The 20,310-nt window shown below is 32.8% G+C and overlaps 1 protein-coding gene across 3 annotated transcripts in view; it reads right to left on the reverse strand.

The window, feature by feature from the left end:
* Window positions 1-7,824, reverse strand: part of LOC110817276 (DNA polymerase epsilon catalytic subunit A-like) — a 79,468-nt gene extending 71,644 nt beyond the window's left edge. For all 3 annotated transcript variants that reach the window (XM_088213517.1, XM_088213516.1, XM_088213515.1), the window contains exons 1-7: window positions 7,516-7,824; window positions 7,224-7,289; window positions 7,025-7,084; window positions 6,831-6,926; window positions 1,042-1,202; window positions 864-952; window positions 525-742 (exon numbers count right to left, since the gene is read on the reverse strand). In XM_088213517.1, the coding sequence (XP_088069643.1) occupies window positions 525-742; window positions 864-952; window positions 1,042-1,202; window positions 6,831-6,926; window positions 7,025-7,084; window positions 7,224-7,289; window positions 7,516-7,674 (849 nt within the window). In that variant the 5' untranslated portion in view covers window positions 7,675-7,824. The remainder of the gene's footprint in view (window positions 1-524; window positions 743-863; window positions 953-1,041; window positions 1,203-6,830; window positions 6,927-7,024; window positions 7,085-7,223; window positions 7,290-7,515) is intronic.
* Between the last annotated feature and the right edge of the window lie 12,486 nt (window positions 7,825-20,310).

Here is a 20,310-nt window from a genome sequence, read left to right on the forward strand (position 1 = left end):
GCAAGCAATAGTTCATGAGCAGCAGAATCTGGAATGCAATCAACAGTCAGAAAACTCAAACACAATTCAAAACAAACAAAGATAAAAATATTTTTCATTCCAAATATCCTGCTTGTAGGAACCTTAAGTACCATAAGTTTAAACAATTATATGATTGACTGGCATTTTGAACATTAACAATTTAATATCAAGGGTTTAATAGATAGAAAGGAAAATGAAATGGCGGGAGAGAGCATGGAGGAAAAATGAATCAGCCTAACCGATTTGATCAAAAAAAAGAAGGAATTGCAGCACTTGTTACAGACAAGCATCACATGCACAAAGGTAATATTTGATAGCAAGAAAAACTCTGCAGCACCTTAAAATTAAATATTGATCCATGATAAGAAATTTTCCCTTCTGAAGAGAATAAGTCCAACTATGTCTCCTAGAAACTTGTAAATTCTCAAATCAGACAGATGGCACAGGCCAGGATCTGAAAGAGAAATCAAGAAATTATAGCACAAGCAAGAACCTAGTCTCACCTCTCTGTTAATGATCAAGTATCCTTGCCCATCAACCATGTATGATATCATCATTATTATATCATACTCAGCATCTGGAAATTTCAGAGGAAGCTTTGTTGTCTCTATATCAAATGCACAAATATGAACTTCAGCGCGTTGAAGAAGATCAGCCCGTTTCTCAAGCAAAACACCAGTACTAGATATGCTAACGTTGTACCATTGCCCACAGCGCACATCTGAGTAGCACAAATTCTTAGTGTCAAGAAAAGTAAAAGCAAGTTCATATTAAATCGTACCATAGAAACGTTAAGATCTTACAGAATGTTCCATGATCAACAGAATGGATATAGAACTTACCATTGTCAATTGCAAATCGAACATGGTAAGGAACGTCATATTCACGGAGATCCACAATAAAATCTAAAAAATCTTGAAGCCTTTGTTCCCTATGAATCAAGTACCAGAGAGAATCAAGAACAGAAAGAGGGCTGCCCCTCCCATGCCATGAAAAGGGGTAAATAACATATATCCTTACCGTCTTTCGGCTAATACTGATTCATATGCTTCTGCAGCAGCAAATTTTGCATGGTTTCTTTCAATAATATGCAATAGATCTCTCTTCACATCCATCAAATGTTGAACAGTGTCGAACGATATCTTTAGGTAGTTTTTACACAGGCCAGACAAATGATTCCTCTGCATTAGAGCATATGGAACAATCAAACTTGATTATTACATTGCACGAAGCTAAATTAAATCAAAGTATCAACAACCACATCAATAAAAAATGTGACAAGCAATTTAGAAAAAAAGAAAATGCTTCTATTCATGTTTAGTAGTTACTCATTACTTAACCATCATGACATACCACCAACACGGCAGTCTAAAAGTTACGACTCTTGTTCATTGTTAGAAGGTTTTGAGTTCGAATTTTACTAAAAATATAAAATTCGCTACTTTATAGATGTGTTGTGGATTGCAGTGGCTTACTTATAAAGCTTAATTCAATATGCCCAAAGCTTAACTATCAATGTGTTGATGGAGCTGCAATGATCATATTATGTATTGTCCCATCAAATTATGACATATCTAGACGAAACAAATATTTCATAACAGCTAAAATTTCGTTAAAAAAGACAGTTACAACCAATTAAAAAACTCAATCTAATCTTTTACACATAATAACTAGTTTGCCTGTCTACCCTTAATCAAAAAGTTTAGAAGTAAGAATTAAGAAGATATCTATAGTTATAAATGTTGAGTAATAAAAGAATTCGCCATAGTGTAATATCACACAAAAGAAGACAACTGAAAGCTCATTTAGAATTCTCCTTATTTTGCTTTTCTACATGCAAAAAAGAATGATAGTTAAACTACAAGATGAGAGCATGGGTAAGCTAAGGCAAAACCCGAAGGTTCAAGTTACTCGCAAGAAGCAGACTACCCGCGAGCTAGCAAATTCTCGTGAGATTGCTTGTGGCCTACACGCACAAGAAGGTGCCGCGCACACACTAGCCCCCGTGCGCATGCAGCAAGACAGTTGTGCAGTGCGCACGCAACTGCCTGCCGATAAGAGCCTGTGCCAGCGGGAGGGGGATTTTCCCCATGGGGTGGAAGCAGCTTGCTTCCACAAGGATTCCCACGAGTCCTCCATAAAGAGGGCTTTGCTTGCAGGCCCAGGTTCTTCTCCACTGGCTGAAGGCCAAGATCCAACCAAGAAGACCCGAGGGAACCGGAGATTAAAAGCAAGAATCCAAGGCCCTTAGTCTTGATTCCAATATATCAGCCCAAGATTCCCAAGAAAACCCAAACCGAGAGCCCAAGAAAAAACTTAGGGAGGCCCGACCTTTGGAAGCCCAAGAGAAGTCCAAGATAGGTCCTAAAACCCAAGGGGACCCGCAACATGCTCTGCAGACCAGGCATGTACCACCCGCACATGTAGCCACACAAATAAGGCCAAGAAGAAGCCCACCCGCGCGAGACTTCTTCTCCCATGAGGATTCCTTCCTCATCCAAATCCTTCTCTTTTTTTAGCCGAGTTTAAGAGTTCTTTTTGGACTTGGGGTACGGCAAGGATGAGATAAGAAAAAAGAGTCCAAGAATAACCCGAAAAAGACTCCTACAGCATGAAAAAGTCCATGGGAAAGCAGTCCCGCAGCTTGAGAATCCCGCCCGCACAAAGACTCCAACTCGCCAAGACTTCTTATAATTTTTCGCATGTTTCTTGTTTTTCTTGATTTATTTTCAAATGGATTTCCTTCATAAAAGAATTCTACATGGAAAGAGAGAGAGAGAGAGAGAGAGAGAGAGAGAGAGAGAGAGACAGACAGAGAGTTAAACATCAAATCTTCAGGATAAAGTCACATAGAGAAATTGCCCCAAGAAACCCAAGACTCCTAGCCGAATTTTCCAATTTCAAAGGAATTTCGATCTTCTTTAAATTGAACTTCTTTAAGAAACTAATTAATTAATGGAAAGACAAATCAAGAAAATAAAGACTACTCAAACCCGAGAAGGACTCCAAGTTCGGCCACGACAGGAAAAGGGCTATCTCATTTAATTTCTAGTTCTTTTAATTATTATTTTAATTAAGTTTTATATTAAGATGTTTTAAGTATTTGATTTATATTATAGAGTTTGTTTTCGTTTAGAATTAGTCCGGAAAAAGTCCATATAAAAGATTTACCACTAAGTTGTAAATACAATTCAATTTTCATAACAATAAAATTTTAGTTCGTTGCTAATTGCGAGAAAGTGTCCATTCAAGAGAGGTTTCTTCAATCGTCTTGTTGAGTTAAAGAATCGAATCAACTTATCGGGTAAGTCGTAACGTCTTTTCTATTCTAATTTTATTTCTCAGTTACCTTGATTTGCATTCACATGATGAATATGGTTCAAGTAGAAAATATTTAATTAAGGATTTAAAATTTCTGAATATCAATGTTTTATGCGGAGTTTTCGATTGCACTGTTGATCCTAAATTCTGCATCACTACAGATCTTTTTAGAGGAAAAGAAAGAGAACAATTTAAAGAAGGCACCTCAATCAAAATATCAACAGGATTGCTTAAATCTTCATCAGTATCAAGATAATGACCATTAAAGCAATCATTAACCTAAACATATGTCGAGAGCCAAGAGTCTTCAATTGTGCCCAAAGAAAAAAACAAAATCCTTACAAGTCCTACCAATACTCAATAATAAATAATCTCAGGCAATTTGGGTTGTCGGAAATACAATAATTACAAATATTCGTAAATCTTATTTCACAATTAATAAAATTTCAAAATTACAAAAATTACATTATAGATACACTTTTTAATACTAAACACATTTCACCTTAGCTTGTTTGCATTATGCACCAACCTTATTTCAAAATTGATAGATTTATGCATCATTACTGACTTGAAAGTAGGTTTGAGATATTGCATTCAAGATCTTCCTAGCAATATTCAACACCTCAAGCAATCTAGGTTGTATGGAATTGACAAGTCATGACATAACAAAAGAGTTTCAGAATTCCCATTATTGTAGATAAGATCAACGTTTTGTTGCTTTCAACTTGATCCCATTAACATAACCTTGCAAATCTAAGTCTCAGATGTGGAGTAGCCATGACCTTGACCAAACAAGGTAACAGCTCCATCTAGCTTCACAAGACTGATTTACAAGAATATTCTTAACAATCAAGTCAATCTTGTCCTTGTTAGCCAATTTTTTTTCGTTAGCCATGCTTGAATCCTTGCTAGTTTACTAATTAATCAACAAATGGGCAGTCCATGAAATCTACAATTTCACATACTTCCATGTTGTAACTCATCAAGCAATAAACAATCTAGCTCCTTTAGGCCACAATATTTTTTTTTCCGATAAACTTTAGGCCAAAATAGTTCCAACACCATGTTAGCAGTAGGTGCCAAGGAGAAAATGAGAAACTTCTTATTCAATCTCTCTTGCAAATTAAAGCTTATATAGCATATTTACATATTTTTTAATTTTTCCACGGTGATCAATAGTAACTGTGAAAATTGCAGGGACATATGTGATGCAATAGTTCGAGGTCCACATCTCACGAAAGTCCATGGAAAGTCATCTCCCAAGTCCTTCCATTGTAGTTACCCTTAACCTGTTTGAGAATGGGAGATAGCTCCGGAGTGTTGTTTTAGGAGGATAACTAGATTGGAAATCATTCCTTGGCCAGCCAATTTCCTTGATTATGTAACTTATCTTCTCACCACCAATGCCCATATATCTTGTTTCACCAACTTGACTAAAGGAGCTTTAGCCCGAGACTTTCATTTTAACTACCAACCATCGATAGGGAAACTTATGACCTGATGTAGGAAAAATAAGGTTCACTTTGTCCATTTATAGATTTAGAAATAAAAACCTAGATATTACACCTAAACTATTTTAGACATCACATCTAACAAGTTTTAAACATTACAATTAAGAGTTTGATTGTATCAAACTACCAAAAAAATTAAGAAATTTATGAAATATTTTATTAAACAACTGAATTCTTTCTCAAGAAGTTAAATTACAAAAAAATTGTCGTTCTCCTTATGTAACATTTACTACATAGGATCAAACTAAAAAATACTAAAAAAATAAGATCAAAAATACTAATCCTAACAAGAATAGAAAATATTACTACTTCAAATAGAAAAATCAAATACTAATAAGAATAAAATCCTAAATTTACTAAAACTATAAATAGATTCCTAAATGATATAGCAGCTTCCATTTAATAGAATGATACTTCTAATTTATTTGTAATTTATTTAAGCAATCTATACCTACTCCATTCTGTATCCCGACCTCCTTGCCAAGTTACATGTTTTGGAACCCTTTCATCTCGACCCTCAACCTAATATGTGAATTTTTGGACCTCGAATCATCAAATTTATTTAGTTGTAAGTCCTTTTTGACAACATCACCCGAAACCCCAATTTTTACCAATCCCCCTTTGTGAAAATTTTCATAAAGCTCGAGGGTGGTTAAAAGTAAAGGTGTTTGCATTGACTGCTATTCTTCTAAGGCCCAACACTAACAGCATGTTACAAATTCATAGGTCAAATTACACTTTGTCCCTAGATATCTATCTAACATGTTTTCAAGACCGGGAGACCGAGTCCCATTTATTTCTACATTAACTCATTGATAGGAGACTATGGACACAATTGTTTGGGTTATTTGGTTTACCTTGGGAAACTTACCCCAACCATGGAGTGCTTTCTACACTCATGTGTACACAAGGCATGGATTCGAAAGGAGGTCAAACTCATGTAAATAGAGGCAATTTTTGCACGATTATAGACCTTATGGCTTGAAAAGAATAAGCAAAATCTTTAAAGATTACTTTTTTGCCTAATCAAATCAATAGAAAAAGACCACTTTTTTGGCCACACTATGAGCAAAAGCCCATGGGCGGTTTCAGATATTGCTCTGTGTTACATAGGAATTGGGAGGAAATAAGCTTGCAAAGTTTTGAGATTAGTAGTTTATACTCCTCTATTTGGACATTTTCATTTTGTGTTTCTCTTTTGTTATTTCAAATTCTAATTGAATATTAGAGTAGGATGTCTTATTCTCCATAAATGTACTTTTCATCTTCTTCCTAATTGTACTTCTTTTTCTATTTAAAAAAACACTTCCTTTCATGTAGCAAATGTAGCCATCTGTATTACGAGAGGTGGAGAGACAATGGATCATATTCCAAAAGAAAATCTAATAGATATTAGGAATATCATAAGGTAAAACCTTGTAGAAGAAATAAATGTTACAATTACAAATGACAACAAATAATCTGGTAAAAAAAGGTCTTTTAATAATTACAACAAGTCCTACATCAACAACGTTAGAGAGATAGAATGTTAGCCAGATAAATTTCAGTACCGAATATCATTTTCATGTTTTTAGGATCGACATACTAAAAGTTTTAGTAAAATAAGATAGCATAAATTAGAGTTAAATATATATCAAAAGAAAATAACATGTGATGGAACCTCCAGAGCCAAAAATTTTGAGAGCATTGGAGATATTTCAAATAATTAATCAGGACAAATTCAGAAAAAGAAAATCAGACCAGCAAAGGCACATATATTTTATGATATTCGTAACAAGATTAAATCAACCATTACGCATGTAGTTGACTTTTTAATAAGCACAGTCTTTGCAGTTGCAGTGGAAACTAAAAGCCAAATGAGTCAATGTCACAACTTTTATCAAGGAACACTGTTATCCAATAAGTTCAAAATAGGATTTTGAGCTTTGAAGTGAGGAGATATATACAAAATTATGATTAGAATTAATTAGAACTCACAAGATCAAGGTCCTCCTTTCCAACAATTTCAATATTGGCTATTTGACTTTCATAGCGTCGCCTCAAATATGCTTCCACATCCATTTCCATGTTGCTCTACAAGGTTACATCAGTACCAGATAGTATTCTCATAGTAGATAGTAATTAAAAGAAGTACAGGTATTTGCAAAATTTGGGGAAAAATAGAACTCTACTTTTGTGGCTGCGTAGAAATAAGGGAAGAACTTGTACTTCGACTTGAAAGAAGAACCATCCTGTAAATAAAGCAGAAAATATTTGAAGCTTCCCGGAGGAAATACTTTCTACAACAAGATATTGTCAAATACATTAAACAATGTGCTCTTTTGTACCTAACAACAAGAGCTTGTTTTCATGATAAACCAGAAGCATTACCTGAGTTACAAAATAGAGATCCACGCAACTATAAACTTTGTGGGTGTCGGGGTCCTCCCACGACGACTGCAAATTAGAATTTAAAAATTAATAAAAGACCCTAGTGCCATCAATCTATCAGTCCGAAAATCATTCAAAATTCTAGCCTTAAAACCAAAAATCATATTGACCTCCCTTCTGAGAAGAGCATATTTCACAAAGCAAACTTTAAAACCCAAAACCATCATTCTTCCCTTCCGTTTACTTCTTAACAGAGAAAACGAGACAAGAACTAAACATAAAATAAACTTACAGGTGCAAAAGTGAGCAACCAACCAAGGCGCTTTTCGCCTTCGGAGAAGAGATCGAAGCCAAGCTTCGATTCCAGCTCCTCTTCCGCGTTGCGAATTACATTCTGCTTCCTGGACCTCCGCGAATCCTTACTTTCCCATCTCCGGTTTTCTCCATTCATCTGCTTCGGCTTTTTTTAAGAGGTTCGTTGGCTATGGAGTTGTAATCAGTATTATCAGATCCAAAGCGGAAGGATGTTTTAGAGAGGGAGAAGGAGAGAGGTTTCTTCAGCAAGCCCTGGATACGAAGTGATTGAAAACCAAGTTGGGGGTTGTAGAAAATTTTCCCGCGCATTTGGATACCGCGGAAACGACGCAAATGCCCTTATATTTTCCAGATATCTAAAAGGTAACCGACCCGCTAGAATTTCCTTACTTTAAGACCCTCTATAATATATTTGTATATTTGTGATACTAAGTCGCCGTTTAGGACAACTTTTTGTTTTTGATTTTATAATTTTGAAAGCACTTTTCAATTAAAGATATGAAATGAAAACTAATTTTTAGTAAAATCTAAAATTAAAATATACTTTTAATATGTTTAAGAAGAATTTTTACAATTTAATTTTATAAGATAATTTTGACTTTTAATAAAAAAATTAAACTTCAAAATTTTACTTTCTAGAGTTATATATATCAAATATTAAATAATATTTAATTAAAAATACTTTTAATAAACAATTATTTTAACAATATTTGTAAAAATCACATCATAAGTTACAATCATCTCAAGTGTTCATTAAATTTATTACATATCTTTTCTTTTTTTTTGTCAATAATAATTAAAATTACAAGCTTTTACTTATTATTAGTAAGCATGTCTCTTTTAAATGACATTATTTTGATTTTAGAATTTCCTAAAATTATTTATCCATATCTAATATTTGGTTTTTTTTTTTTTTTTTTCCTATAGGGGAATTCATCTTCCTCTTTTCTCTTCATCACTTTTTTCTAGCAATTTTCTCTTATTCAAAAGCTCCATCGTCTCTTGGCCTACAAATAGCTAAATACTTTATTCATGGTCTCATCTTGTTTGTATATTCATCCCTAAATCATGTTGTTCGTTATTCCCTCTTATATTGTCTTTACTATATTTTTTTAATCATGAGCTTTAACTTATTGAACGAACAATATGTAGTATATGGACTTTTTTCTTTTGTAATTAAAAAAAATAATAAATTGTAAAATTAGTGATTAGATTTCTTGTGATTTATTAAGGAACCCTTTTACATAAGTTAACATCTCCAAAAGTGTGTGTATCATCTCAATAATGCAACCTATTATGCATCTTAAATGTTTTCTCAAGTTATGATTCATATTTGTGTATAAAATTTTTTGAAGTAATTTATAATATATTCTCAAAAAACTTGAGAAGATTTTGATAGATTTTGTTACGGAGAATGTTGATTCCTCTTCAACTCATATTTCTCAAACCTAAACTAAAATTTAGTAAAATTTAATTGTCCTTTTTTGTTATGATGATACCAATTAATAGAGTATGTTATTTTTGAAAACGTAAAGCTTATGCTTAGACACATGTAATTGTATCATTTATGGTTATGATCACTAAAGTGTTTACCGTAAAAGTTTCTTATGGATGGTGAGCAAGTTTTCGCACCACTAGGCACATTTTTTATGATATATATTTGTTCAAGAACCATGGTTATTTTAAAGTTGAAAGACAACTTATACTTAATAACGTTCATAATGTCAACACTTTGGATGTTGGATATGTCAAACACAAATTTACAATTGGCCACATTTAGTGGAGTGGTTTTGTGTTTACTGTTGTTTATCTCATTACCATAATTCATTCTTCAGTCTTAAAAGACAAAACACTTTTTGAAGCCCTGCATAGGAGGGAAGTAGATATGATCACCTAAAGGTATTTGATTGTCTAGCATTTGTTTCTTTGTCTAGGAACATACAGGTGGATGCACTAAAAAACAAGTATTCCTATATAAGATTACACAGGAGATCAAATAATAAATGAGAAGAACCCAAACCTTAAGAACTTGGGAATTCCACACAAACATAAGAGGTAAGTAGCATTCAGGAAATGGATGATGTAACTGATACAGTAAATAATAAAGAAATTCCAAGGAGAAAATCAATCAAGATAAAAAAAACCACCAGAATATTTAAAAGATTATGTATGTGATCAAATCCAATGCGGTACTAGTTGCATACAACAACCTAACCCATAAGCTCACAACAATGGTGTGGTTTCCTTATCAAGCACCATTGGATATGTCAGACTTATAAGCGACACAAGAAATATATATTAGTTGTGGCATCCTATGCTGAACCAAACTCATATAAAAAAGCTAGTAAAAATTAAATTAGAGAAAAACAATGCAAAATGAGCTCCAGGCACTCGAGGAAAACAAAACCTAAAAAGTGGTAAATTTATCTGTAAGAAATAGAGATATTCGTTGCAAGTGGGCCTAAAGGGTAAAGTTCAAGATAGGTGGTACCATTGAGAGGCAAAAAGTCATACTAGTTGCTACAAGCTTCACTCAAAGAGAAGGTTTAGATTACCACAAGACTTTCTCTCTTATGGCCAAAATAGTTTTTGAAATGACATTGATGGTTTTACCTGCAATTAAAGGATGTCATCTTCAGTAGTTCGATGTCAACATCACATTCTTATATGGAGATTTAAATAAAGAGGTGTACATGGGCTTTTGAATAGGCATATAAAAAAGGGGAGAAAGGAAGATATGTAGACTACTAAAGAACTTGTATGGGCTCAAGTAAGCATTCAGACAATGATAAATTAAGTCTTATAAGTTTACCATTGAATAAAAGTTCAAGTAGTCCAATACTGATTACAGTTTATTCGTAAAGGTTAATGGTAAGAGTTCTATAATGTTGTCTGCCTTTGTTAATGATATCATTATGGCATGTAATGAATAAGAGATGATCAAGAAATTAAAGGTAGTACTATAAAATAAGCTTAAAATTAAATATTTATGAAATTTAAAATATTTTATTGTAACTGAAGTTGGTAAGTCAAGGGGATGAGTTCATATATGTCAGAGAAAGTACACCTTAGACCTTTTGAAAGATGCATGGTGTAAAAGCCTGGGACATAAAAAGAAATAATGTTATAAATTAAGTGCATAAGCGAAATACTAGAGTTTAAGATTTACATTTCATACACAATAATTTAAAATGCTCAATAGAACTACGAAAATAACCATTCTAAAAGAACAAACAAAAATCAAGAAAATAAATAAAATATGCTGAGCATTCTAGGATGATCTTCACTAGTTTTTGAAGGGTGTATGGGTGATGAACTATTCATAACCCTCTTGATCGGGATCTGTGCCTTGGTCCTCTTGATTTGAAATAGTTAATGAAAGAGTGAACTACACTAACCCAGTAAAAATATCACACTACTCACCAACTACAGAAATTGAAGGTTGGAAAAAATCATAAAAAAAACTAATATTAACTCTTGATTTAAGTAAATTCATTTATCATAAGAAAAATCATTTATTGCATAAATTTGCAGTTGCGAGATTTCTAAAATCGACCTATAGAGACAATAACTCAAATAACATTCCAATATCATTTTTAAGTGAGATATAACAATAACTTTTCCTTTTTATTTGTATACTGGTATCCTTGGGAGCCCATAGAGATGTCCCACTATGCATGAACCAATATCCAATATTGTCAATTAATCGGCCATCTTCATACACCGTTTGGTATGAGCATTAAAATATCAGCCCTCAATACCCCATCCTGCATAAGAGGAAATCGGGTTGTCCTCATACCCCGTCCGGTATGAGCACAAAAAAAACCATTCATCGATACCTCATCTGATATATGGCAACATTCACGGCAGAATTTTCTATGTACCCAATCCGTTCACCATCTTTCAGGATATACAGTAAGACTATCATTCATTAATTCACATGACAAAATAATTTTCTAATTGCATATTACTTAACAATTTCACAAATCAACCGTAAATTATGCAAGACAAACAATATATATATCCATAAAGTACGACTGAATCATTCAACCATTCTGGTATATTTTCATGTATTTAAAACTGTAAGTTCAACAATCAGTTAAATAAGACAAATAAATAACTAACGGATTCCGCTTCCATTGGTAACCTGCAATTATTTCCAAAATTTTCTAAATTATAAAAAATACTATATTATCGATAATTAAAATTCAATTTTGTAATAGAGAATAAAGTGAGGGATTCTTACCTAAATCGGTGTCCAAAATACCAAACTTTCTACTGTGTCAACTGGTGGTCTCCGAATTTTCTAAATTTTCATGCGAAGATTAAAACACGCTTCATATACTTAAAAATATATAAAAAATCCAAAATCGATTTAAAATTTTTTTTTGACGATTTTTAAAATTCTGGCACTGCAGCACCGTCATGCTCCTGCGACAACACTACCGTCCGCAGCGTCGATTTTCCTCGGTATGGCCGTTTTTGGCAAGTTTTAGCTGATTTCAGTCGGTTTTATACCAATCTCTGCAAAAAAACATGTTATGGTGCCTCGGTTAGCCCAAAAAAGTAAAAAAACAGAAATTTACCTGCGATGAAATTTTTTTGTGCGGTGGCTCCACCGGCTCACCTCGCGGCTGAGTGATTTTTTTGCTCAATCTGTAAAAAATATGACAATGAACAAAATGGTGAAAAAATTGGACAAAACGGGACACGATAAGGGGCTCATCGGAGGCTTTTATGGGTTTTGCCCACAGTTTCTAGCACATCCGCCATTCCATTTTCTCCAATTTAGCTATGAGGGTACTTGGAATCAAATTTCGAGCATATAAGAGAATTTTTACCTCTTCTGATGATCAGAGGTGGCTCCGACACCGCAGCGAACGGTTGTCAGCCCCATTCTCTAGCAACTGGTTCTTCTTCTCTGGCGGAGGCTAGTTGTTAGGGTTTGGGTTCGATGTCATGCAAAATATTTATACCCTTATCGCGTAAATCTGGACTGTTCATCACGTTTGATCTCAATTGTTCAATTGCGTTTAAATAGAAAATGAATCTGGTCCATTCATCACAATTTGATCTCGACCGTCCGATCACATTTAAATAAAAAATGAATCTGAGTTGTTTATCGCGTTTAATCGCAACTGTTCGATTGCATCTATGGAGGGAACGGATCCGGATCATCCACGCACGTGAGAACGCTTTTGGACCATCGGATCACGGGGCATGCAGATCGCTAACGTGGCCTCCCCGTGGCACTGAGTTAGCGTGTCTTGCCAAGCAGCACGCTTCGATTCGTCGAGGCTGCTAACTAGGCAGTCCTACATGGTGCAATTTCTCTTAATTGCATTCACTCATTTTTTCTTAAACTATTTTCAATTTCATCCTCAACTTATTTTTTTTCCATAGTTCTACATTGAATTAAAATTTATTAATTTTAAAAATAGATTTTTATACATTTTTTAATGTTAAAATTAATCCCGGGCCATATTCTGGGCCGGGGTATTACATATGAATTCTAAGAAGCAAAACGTCATCACTTTTCTTGGACCAAAACATCCAGCTTTTTAAAGATGAATGAGAGTCAACCCCAAAATCAGGGATGTAGAGAAGGTTAATTGAAAGGTTGATGTACCTCACATTGATTAAAGATTCATAGAGACTGTCACCTGAAGGTTGCATACAATTTTTAATGTATGTCAAACTTACACAGATTCATGGTTTATTTTACTCTAGTGCATCTGTATTAAAACTAAAAGTTTACGCTAATAGTGTTTGGGCGGGATGCACAGACACAAAAAAATCTGTTACGGGATATTGTACTCTATTAGGGAACTCACTTGTATCCTAGAAGTCTAAAGAATAACAAACAATTTATAGATCTTTAATGGAGGCAGAATATAGGGCTATGGCCAATGTGTGGTGTGAATTAACATGAATGAAGTACTTACTTAATGACCTTAAAATATGTAATTTAAAAGCAACATACTTGTATTGTGATAATAAAGTTGTCATACATATCGTTGTTAACCCCATGTTCTATGAATGAACTAAACACATCGAGATAGATTGTTACTTAATTAGGGACAAGTTGAATAAAAGAAGTATATTAATAAGACATGTGAGCAGTAAACAACAGTTAACAGACATCTTCACAAAGGCTTTCCCTAGCTGGTTTCTCAAAGAATATATGATCAAGATGGGAACAAAAAATATCTATTCTCCATCTTGAGGGAGAATGTTAACAAGTGTATGTAAATAGGTCCATAGAAGTTCAATCTGCTTTTTAATCAGCTTGAGCCTGAGAAGGACACAAAAGGAACCATTTCAATTAAGTTGAGAGAGTGATTCGCTGCGATGTATGCTTGAGTCCAATCGAATAGAAGTATTCATCTTCTTCCCCAAAACCTAGCCTTCTCTTTTCTTTTAATCTTCGTTACTGACTACTAAAAAACCTAGGGTTTTTATTTTTTCTCCTTTTTATAGGTGTTCATTCTCCTATGTCTCGAGAAACTTCATGTATATTTTTCATCGACGAAACAGAGGTATTATCCACTAATTATCCTCTCTTTTTTTATCATTGCAATATGTTATTGTGAAAGATAATATATTGCATCAAGCATATTTACGAAAAAATGGTTGTTTTCTTAGAGATATGGCTGAAAAGGTGATTGTTTTCTTTTAACAATTTTTCTTCTCTTGCTAACCTATCAAGAATAAATTAAATAGTTAGTGCATGAATTATGGTGAATGGACTCTCCCCTCACACAAACATCTTGATTAATCATTGGTTACATGTGTTTCCTTTTTATGTTTAATGAAAATTTCATTTTTGTCATAAAAGCAAGAATAAAAGTTTCGTTATATGAAAACATAAGAAAAATACAATGATTCTCATTCTTTATTACAAGTCCGTTTCTTTGCTCTTTTTGGATATATGGTTGAGGTTATAGAGTCCTTGCGCTCCGTGATGATTATTTCAAACTTTGATTCTAAATCTTTCTCTTCAATTTCAGTTGTCTTTTCCTTGAGTTTTCCACTTTCTATTTATATTATTGAAATATTTTCCTTCAATCCCTAGACTTTTACCTCTAACGTGTTTGCTCTTACTTTTAATTCTTCAGCTCCATCTTAAGGTAATGTTCTCAATATCAAATATTCAGGATATTCTGCTCTACTTCTTCTTCGACCTTTTTTGTATATTTAGCTCTCTCTTCATGTCTGTTCTTTATATGTCCTAAATCTTTTGTTATTTTATTCTTCAGTCTCATTATTACTTAACATTTAATTTTTATTTGGTTTACAAATTACTTTTCAAAGTGATTAGCCATTCTTATTCCTAAGTCTCTCTTTACAGGGACATTGCATCCTTAACACGAGGTTCTTTTTTAAATGTAGTAATATGCTAGTAATAGATGCCTTCAGGTGACCCACTCTCTCATCTTTGCTAACTGTTAAAGCTTTCACTATTTTGTTGATTTCACTGACATAATCAGTTGTATAATTGTTCTAGAACTTTTATAAATTATCCACCATTAAGACCCCTTACATGCCTGGAAATTGTCACATTACCATATTTAGAGTAATACTCATCATACCCCATATGCCTAGAAATAGTACCTATGGATAATTGTTACACTCAAACACGACCTTAGTAGAATGATACCAATGAGCTCCCTGTTACACGTCGTATCTTAATAAGTTTCCAAATCCTATTTTCATCTTTAAATTCCTTTTTATTCTATCATCACTCAATTATACTCTTACATTATGACATCTACTGATTTAAGCTATATGTGTTATATATTTTCCAATGAAAAAAAATATTAAAATGTCCATGAAGCCATACATAATGTGCAAGAATACAACATCGAATATGTCTTTTTCATATGATCTTCACTAATTTCAATATGTTTTTGTTAAACACATTAGTTTGGTATAAATATTGCTTTTGGTGTACGTTGCTAGCATTTGAGTGACTCATTAATCAATTAAATCTTTATCATTAAAAAAGATAATTAGAATTATATCAAAAAGTACATAAACTAGTATTTAATAGTTTAGATGTCTCATGAATTTCCTTGAGTTCATTAAAAGGTTACTCTAAGTTTATTGAGGACATCATTATGGATCCTTGTTCGTTCAGCGTATATAAAAATCATGACATAGTGCACCCTTTTTGAAGGGCAGTATTCATTTGAGCATCAAGCAGCCTCATTCTATCGATATCTAAACTGAGTCATAAACACTGTCAAACTCTATCACACAAATACTAAGACTTGTGTCTAAAATCCTTTTAATGCCCCTAATGTTTTCAATTTTCAAATAGCATATAAATCATATTTATAAAATATACATCAATTATCTCTCATTTAAAAAATCAATTATTTTCCAATAGAGTTGCCAAATGTCACAACAATAATGTGTGATAGAACTCTAAAAAATAAATAATTTAAAAATTTAAAGTTACCCTTGATCTTATTTGTAGCGGAATCATATGATAAAAAATATATTACTGGTCCATTCGTAGAAATCTTAAGTCCAAGATATTACGATGAGGGAAGGTGTAAAATAACTGCTCCATGATATATCATTTAATCAAATATTATTTGCATGCATGTCATTATTACTATTTATAATTATTATATATTCGTATATTTTTTTTATCTTTTATATTATATATTATTTAATATCTCTTTTTTATCTACAATTATAGTATCCATGTTCTACTATTTATATTGTTTACAAAACATGGAAAATGGAGATCCAAAGTACTTTAAAAGGAAAATGAACTAAAACCTACGAAGAAATAAAGAAGTATTACAACAAAATTACATCCTTAGATATTCTTTTTCTTCAAACTTGGAATTCACTATATGAGAGTGTCTTCTTCATGATTCATGATTTTTTTTCTTTTTATTTTTTATTGATTTTAATTTAATTATGATAATTTTTTGTTAAAGAGGTATATTAATATATACATTATACGTAAACTTTATGATCATACTTACCTTTCAGTTCAAACATATCATGGAAGAAAATCCCAAATAAAATCATGCTAGTGTGCAGATATAAAACCTCAACTCATTGTATGTATCGAAGATTTGTACGTGGAAATTTTGAAGGAAATAGAAAGACTCTTCAATCTGTTTTTTCCTGTTAAAAAATTGTCTCTTTGTTTCAAGCTTGCCTTTATATGCGAGGAATAATCTGTCATCACTGTAGCACCGTGATTCTCTAATGGTAATTTTCTTATAATTGCACCAAATCTCGTCTCTTTTCTCTTTTTCCTTTTGTTTTTTTCCTTCCTTTTTCCTTCTTTCCCTATTTTTAGTTTTATTCTGGCAAATTTGATGTCGTTTTGGGTCTCTGTTTATTTTACACATGGTGATTATTATATGACGTCGTATAGGAGAACTAGGTGGGTTCTCACATAAGTTGTGTTCACACACGGACATTTTTTCTTCTCTTTCCCAAGCTGGGTTCGAGTAATAAAAGTTATACTGACTTCTTTTGCCATTTTTTTTATTTTTTTATGAAAACAAACATAATGTAAAATATAATAAATAAAGAAAATGAGACCAAATTGATGACAACAACAACAACAATAATAATACTAAATTATCTCATCATTTAAAAAATGATGATAAAATTTTCACTATTAGTTAAATCATGTCGTTTGTGTATGTCGACATATAATGTAATTTGTCAAGCCACATATATATTTATTTTAAATTATTGATGTGGATGCCACGTCGATGTCACATAATCGTCCACCTATCATTTTTTAAATAACAGCTTTAGTAATTCAATTTTAATTAATCAATTAGGTCATCACTTTCTTCTTATTATTATTCTTCTCTCTCTCTCTCTCTCCCCCCATTTTTTGCCATAATTAATAGCTATACAGATTCTAAAAAATGTTGACATATCTTTTTGAAAGCATTTTGAGGTCAACAAGCTCACTTAGTCATTATTGAAGATGTCTCCTTATTGGCAAGTCAATTACATATAGAGCTTTTTCAGGGACCAGTATATAAGAGAGAAAACGACCAAATCCATGGGCTCAACCCTATGGAGTTGGTCGTCTTCAGACCCTGAGCTCCCCTTACTCTTTCTCCAACTCCTTTTTGGGCCCCCATTCCTCGTACGAGGCCTTATTCATTTGTCCTTCTGTGTGATAGTTTGAAAATACTTCTGAGTTAATTTCTTATATTTGATACAATTAATTTAGCTTTGTATGTGTTTGAAAATATATAATTAGGTTAAGAACATAGTGTAGAGTCAAATAGAAAAATGATAGATAAGGATGAATGAGCTAGAATAAGCATAAATAGGCATGAGAAAATGTAGGAATATTTTAAATGAAGTGGTATAATGAAAAATGATAACTATTAGAAAAAATGACATAACGAAAAATGACAAATTTTAAATAAATTAATATATGAAAAGTGATAACCTTTTAGATAAAGTGACATGTGAAAAGATCTTTTAGATAAAACAACATGTAAAAAGTGCTAATCTTTTAGATGAAGTGGCATGTTAAAAGACCTTTTAGATAAAATGACATGTGAAGAGTGATAACCTTTTAAGTGAAGTGAAATAATGAAAGGTAACAACTTTTAGATGAAATAGTAAGATAGAATGGTGGCAACCTTTCCGTCGTGACTCCCCACTTCTATAAATAGGGGATAGGAAAAGGAATGAAGACATTCTAAATAAGAGAAAAATAGTAAGAAGCATAGAGGTGAAAAAGAAGATGGAGTACAAAGTGTGTAATATTTGAGAATATTTTGAAGTTTTAGATAAAAATCTTGGGGAAATTCTACTAAATTTGTAAGAGCGAATAAAGAGGAAGAGAAGAAGAATAAGGCTTATGATCAAAATGAAGCTATAAATCGTTAGAAAAGTAAGTTTTTTCTTAAGTTTTGAAGTTCAGTTTCTCTTTAATTTTTGGGATTAGGTTTTGAGTATTGTCTTGGATATTTTTGAATTAAGAAAATGACCAAAAACCATCCCAAAACTCTGTAGAATTTTTTAGGTGAAAAAGTCATTAAAAAAGGCGAAACTTTGCCGGAATTAAGATTACGACCGCTAAGAACCTAAGGTAAGTGGATATTATGAATTCATAACCTACATAATTTTGAAGTATTTTATGTATTTTCAGTATAAAAATTTGCACATATTTGATATGTCTTCCGTATTTTTTAAAGTTTTACTTCGTTATAAATGTTACTTCATTTTGTATTTTCAAAATGTGATTTTGATATGTGTGCATTGCTCATTATGAAAAGAAATTATTCGAAAGCACCTGCATTATGCTAGACTTCAATATAGCCGTACATAATTGTTCCGTGTTTATATGTATTGGCGAAGTGATAAGTGTGTACCCATACATAACCGTTTCGTGTTCGGGTAAATGGCAAAACAATCTAATCTGCATGGCCTAACTGTTCTATGTTCGGGGGGTAGCAGTGTTTCAAGGTACTCATGCATGTCGTTCCATGTTTGGGTACATGAGAAACCAGTGATAAATATTTGTACTTTTGCATAATGTATGGTAACTGACTGATCCTCCATAATAGTGATGAAGTATACAACATGAATCTGTTTTATGATTTGTGCTTTCATTTTATGATTCGTATCTATTTTAGAAAGATTATATAATATATCTTATGTATGTGTAATGAAACTATATATTGCACGTATTATGTTGTGATTTCATAATATTACTTATCAAGATATTTTATCTCACCCCACTTATCACCCTCCAGATACAGAAGATACCGCTGCAGAGTAAGCGGTGATACAGAGGATGTAATGGCCCAGAAATTGAATGCGGAAGCAAAATAATAGTGTTAGGGTTTACATTCATCACACAATAATTCATAATATTACTTATCATGATATTTTATCTCACCCCTCCTATTAGCCTCCAAATACATAAGATACCGCTGCAGAGTGAGCGGTGATACAGAGGATGTAATGGCCAAAAAATTGAAAGGAAATAAATTATAAATTAAATGTGAAAGCAAAATAATAGCATTAGGGTTTACATTCCTTGCACAATAATTCAAAATACCCAATAAGGCTACGAGAATGATCATTCTAAAAGAACAACAAAAAATCAAAGAAATAAATGAAAAGTAAACAACTAAACATCATATTCGTAATCCTCTTGTGGATCGGGATCTAGATCTTGGTTCTCATGATTTGAAATGGTTAATGAATGACTGAGCTACACTAACCCAACAAGAATGTCACACTATTCACCGATACAGAAATGAATGTTGGTAAAAATAATAAAAACAACTAATAAAGATCTTAATTTAAGTAAATTAATTTATCATAAGTAAAATCATTTATTGTACATTTACCGTAGCGAAATTTTCAAAACTGACCTATAGAGGCAATAGTATAAATAATATCATAATCTCATATTCAATTAATCAGAACAACAACTTTCCATTTTTATCTGCCTACTAGTATCTATGGGGGTCCATAGGGATGTCTCTACTACGCGTGAACTCTTATTTAACATTTTTAAGAAACTGGCTATCCTCGTACCCCATCCGGCATGAACACCTAAAATATCATCCCTCAATACCCCGTCCGGTATGAGGGTGAAATGGGCCGTCTCCATACCTCGTCCGGTATGAGTGCCAAAGTACCTTCCCTCAATACCCCATCCAGTATGAGGCAGTATTCACAGTAGGGTTCCCTATGCACCCGGTCTGTCCACCATCTCTCAAGATATCCAATAAGCCTACTATTAAAT

The sequence above is a fragment of the Carica papaya genome, chromosome 2 (genome assembly GCF_054855325.1).
Source record: "Carica papaya isolate Zhongbai chromosome 2, ASM5485532v1, whole genome shotgun sequence".
NCBI lineage: Eukaryota > Viridiplantae > Streptophyta > Magnoliopsida > Brassicales > Caricaceae > Carica > Carica papaya.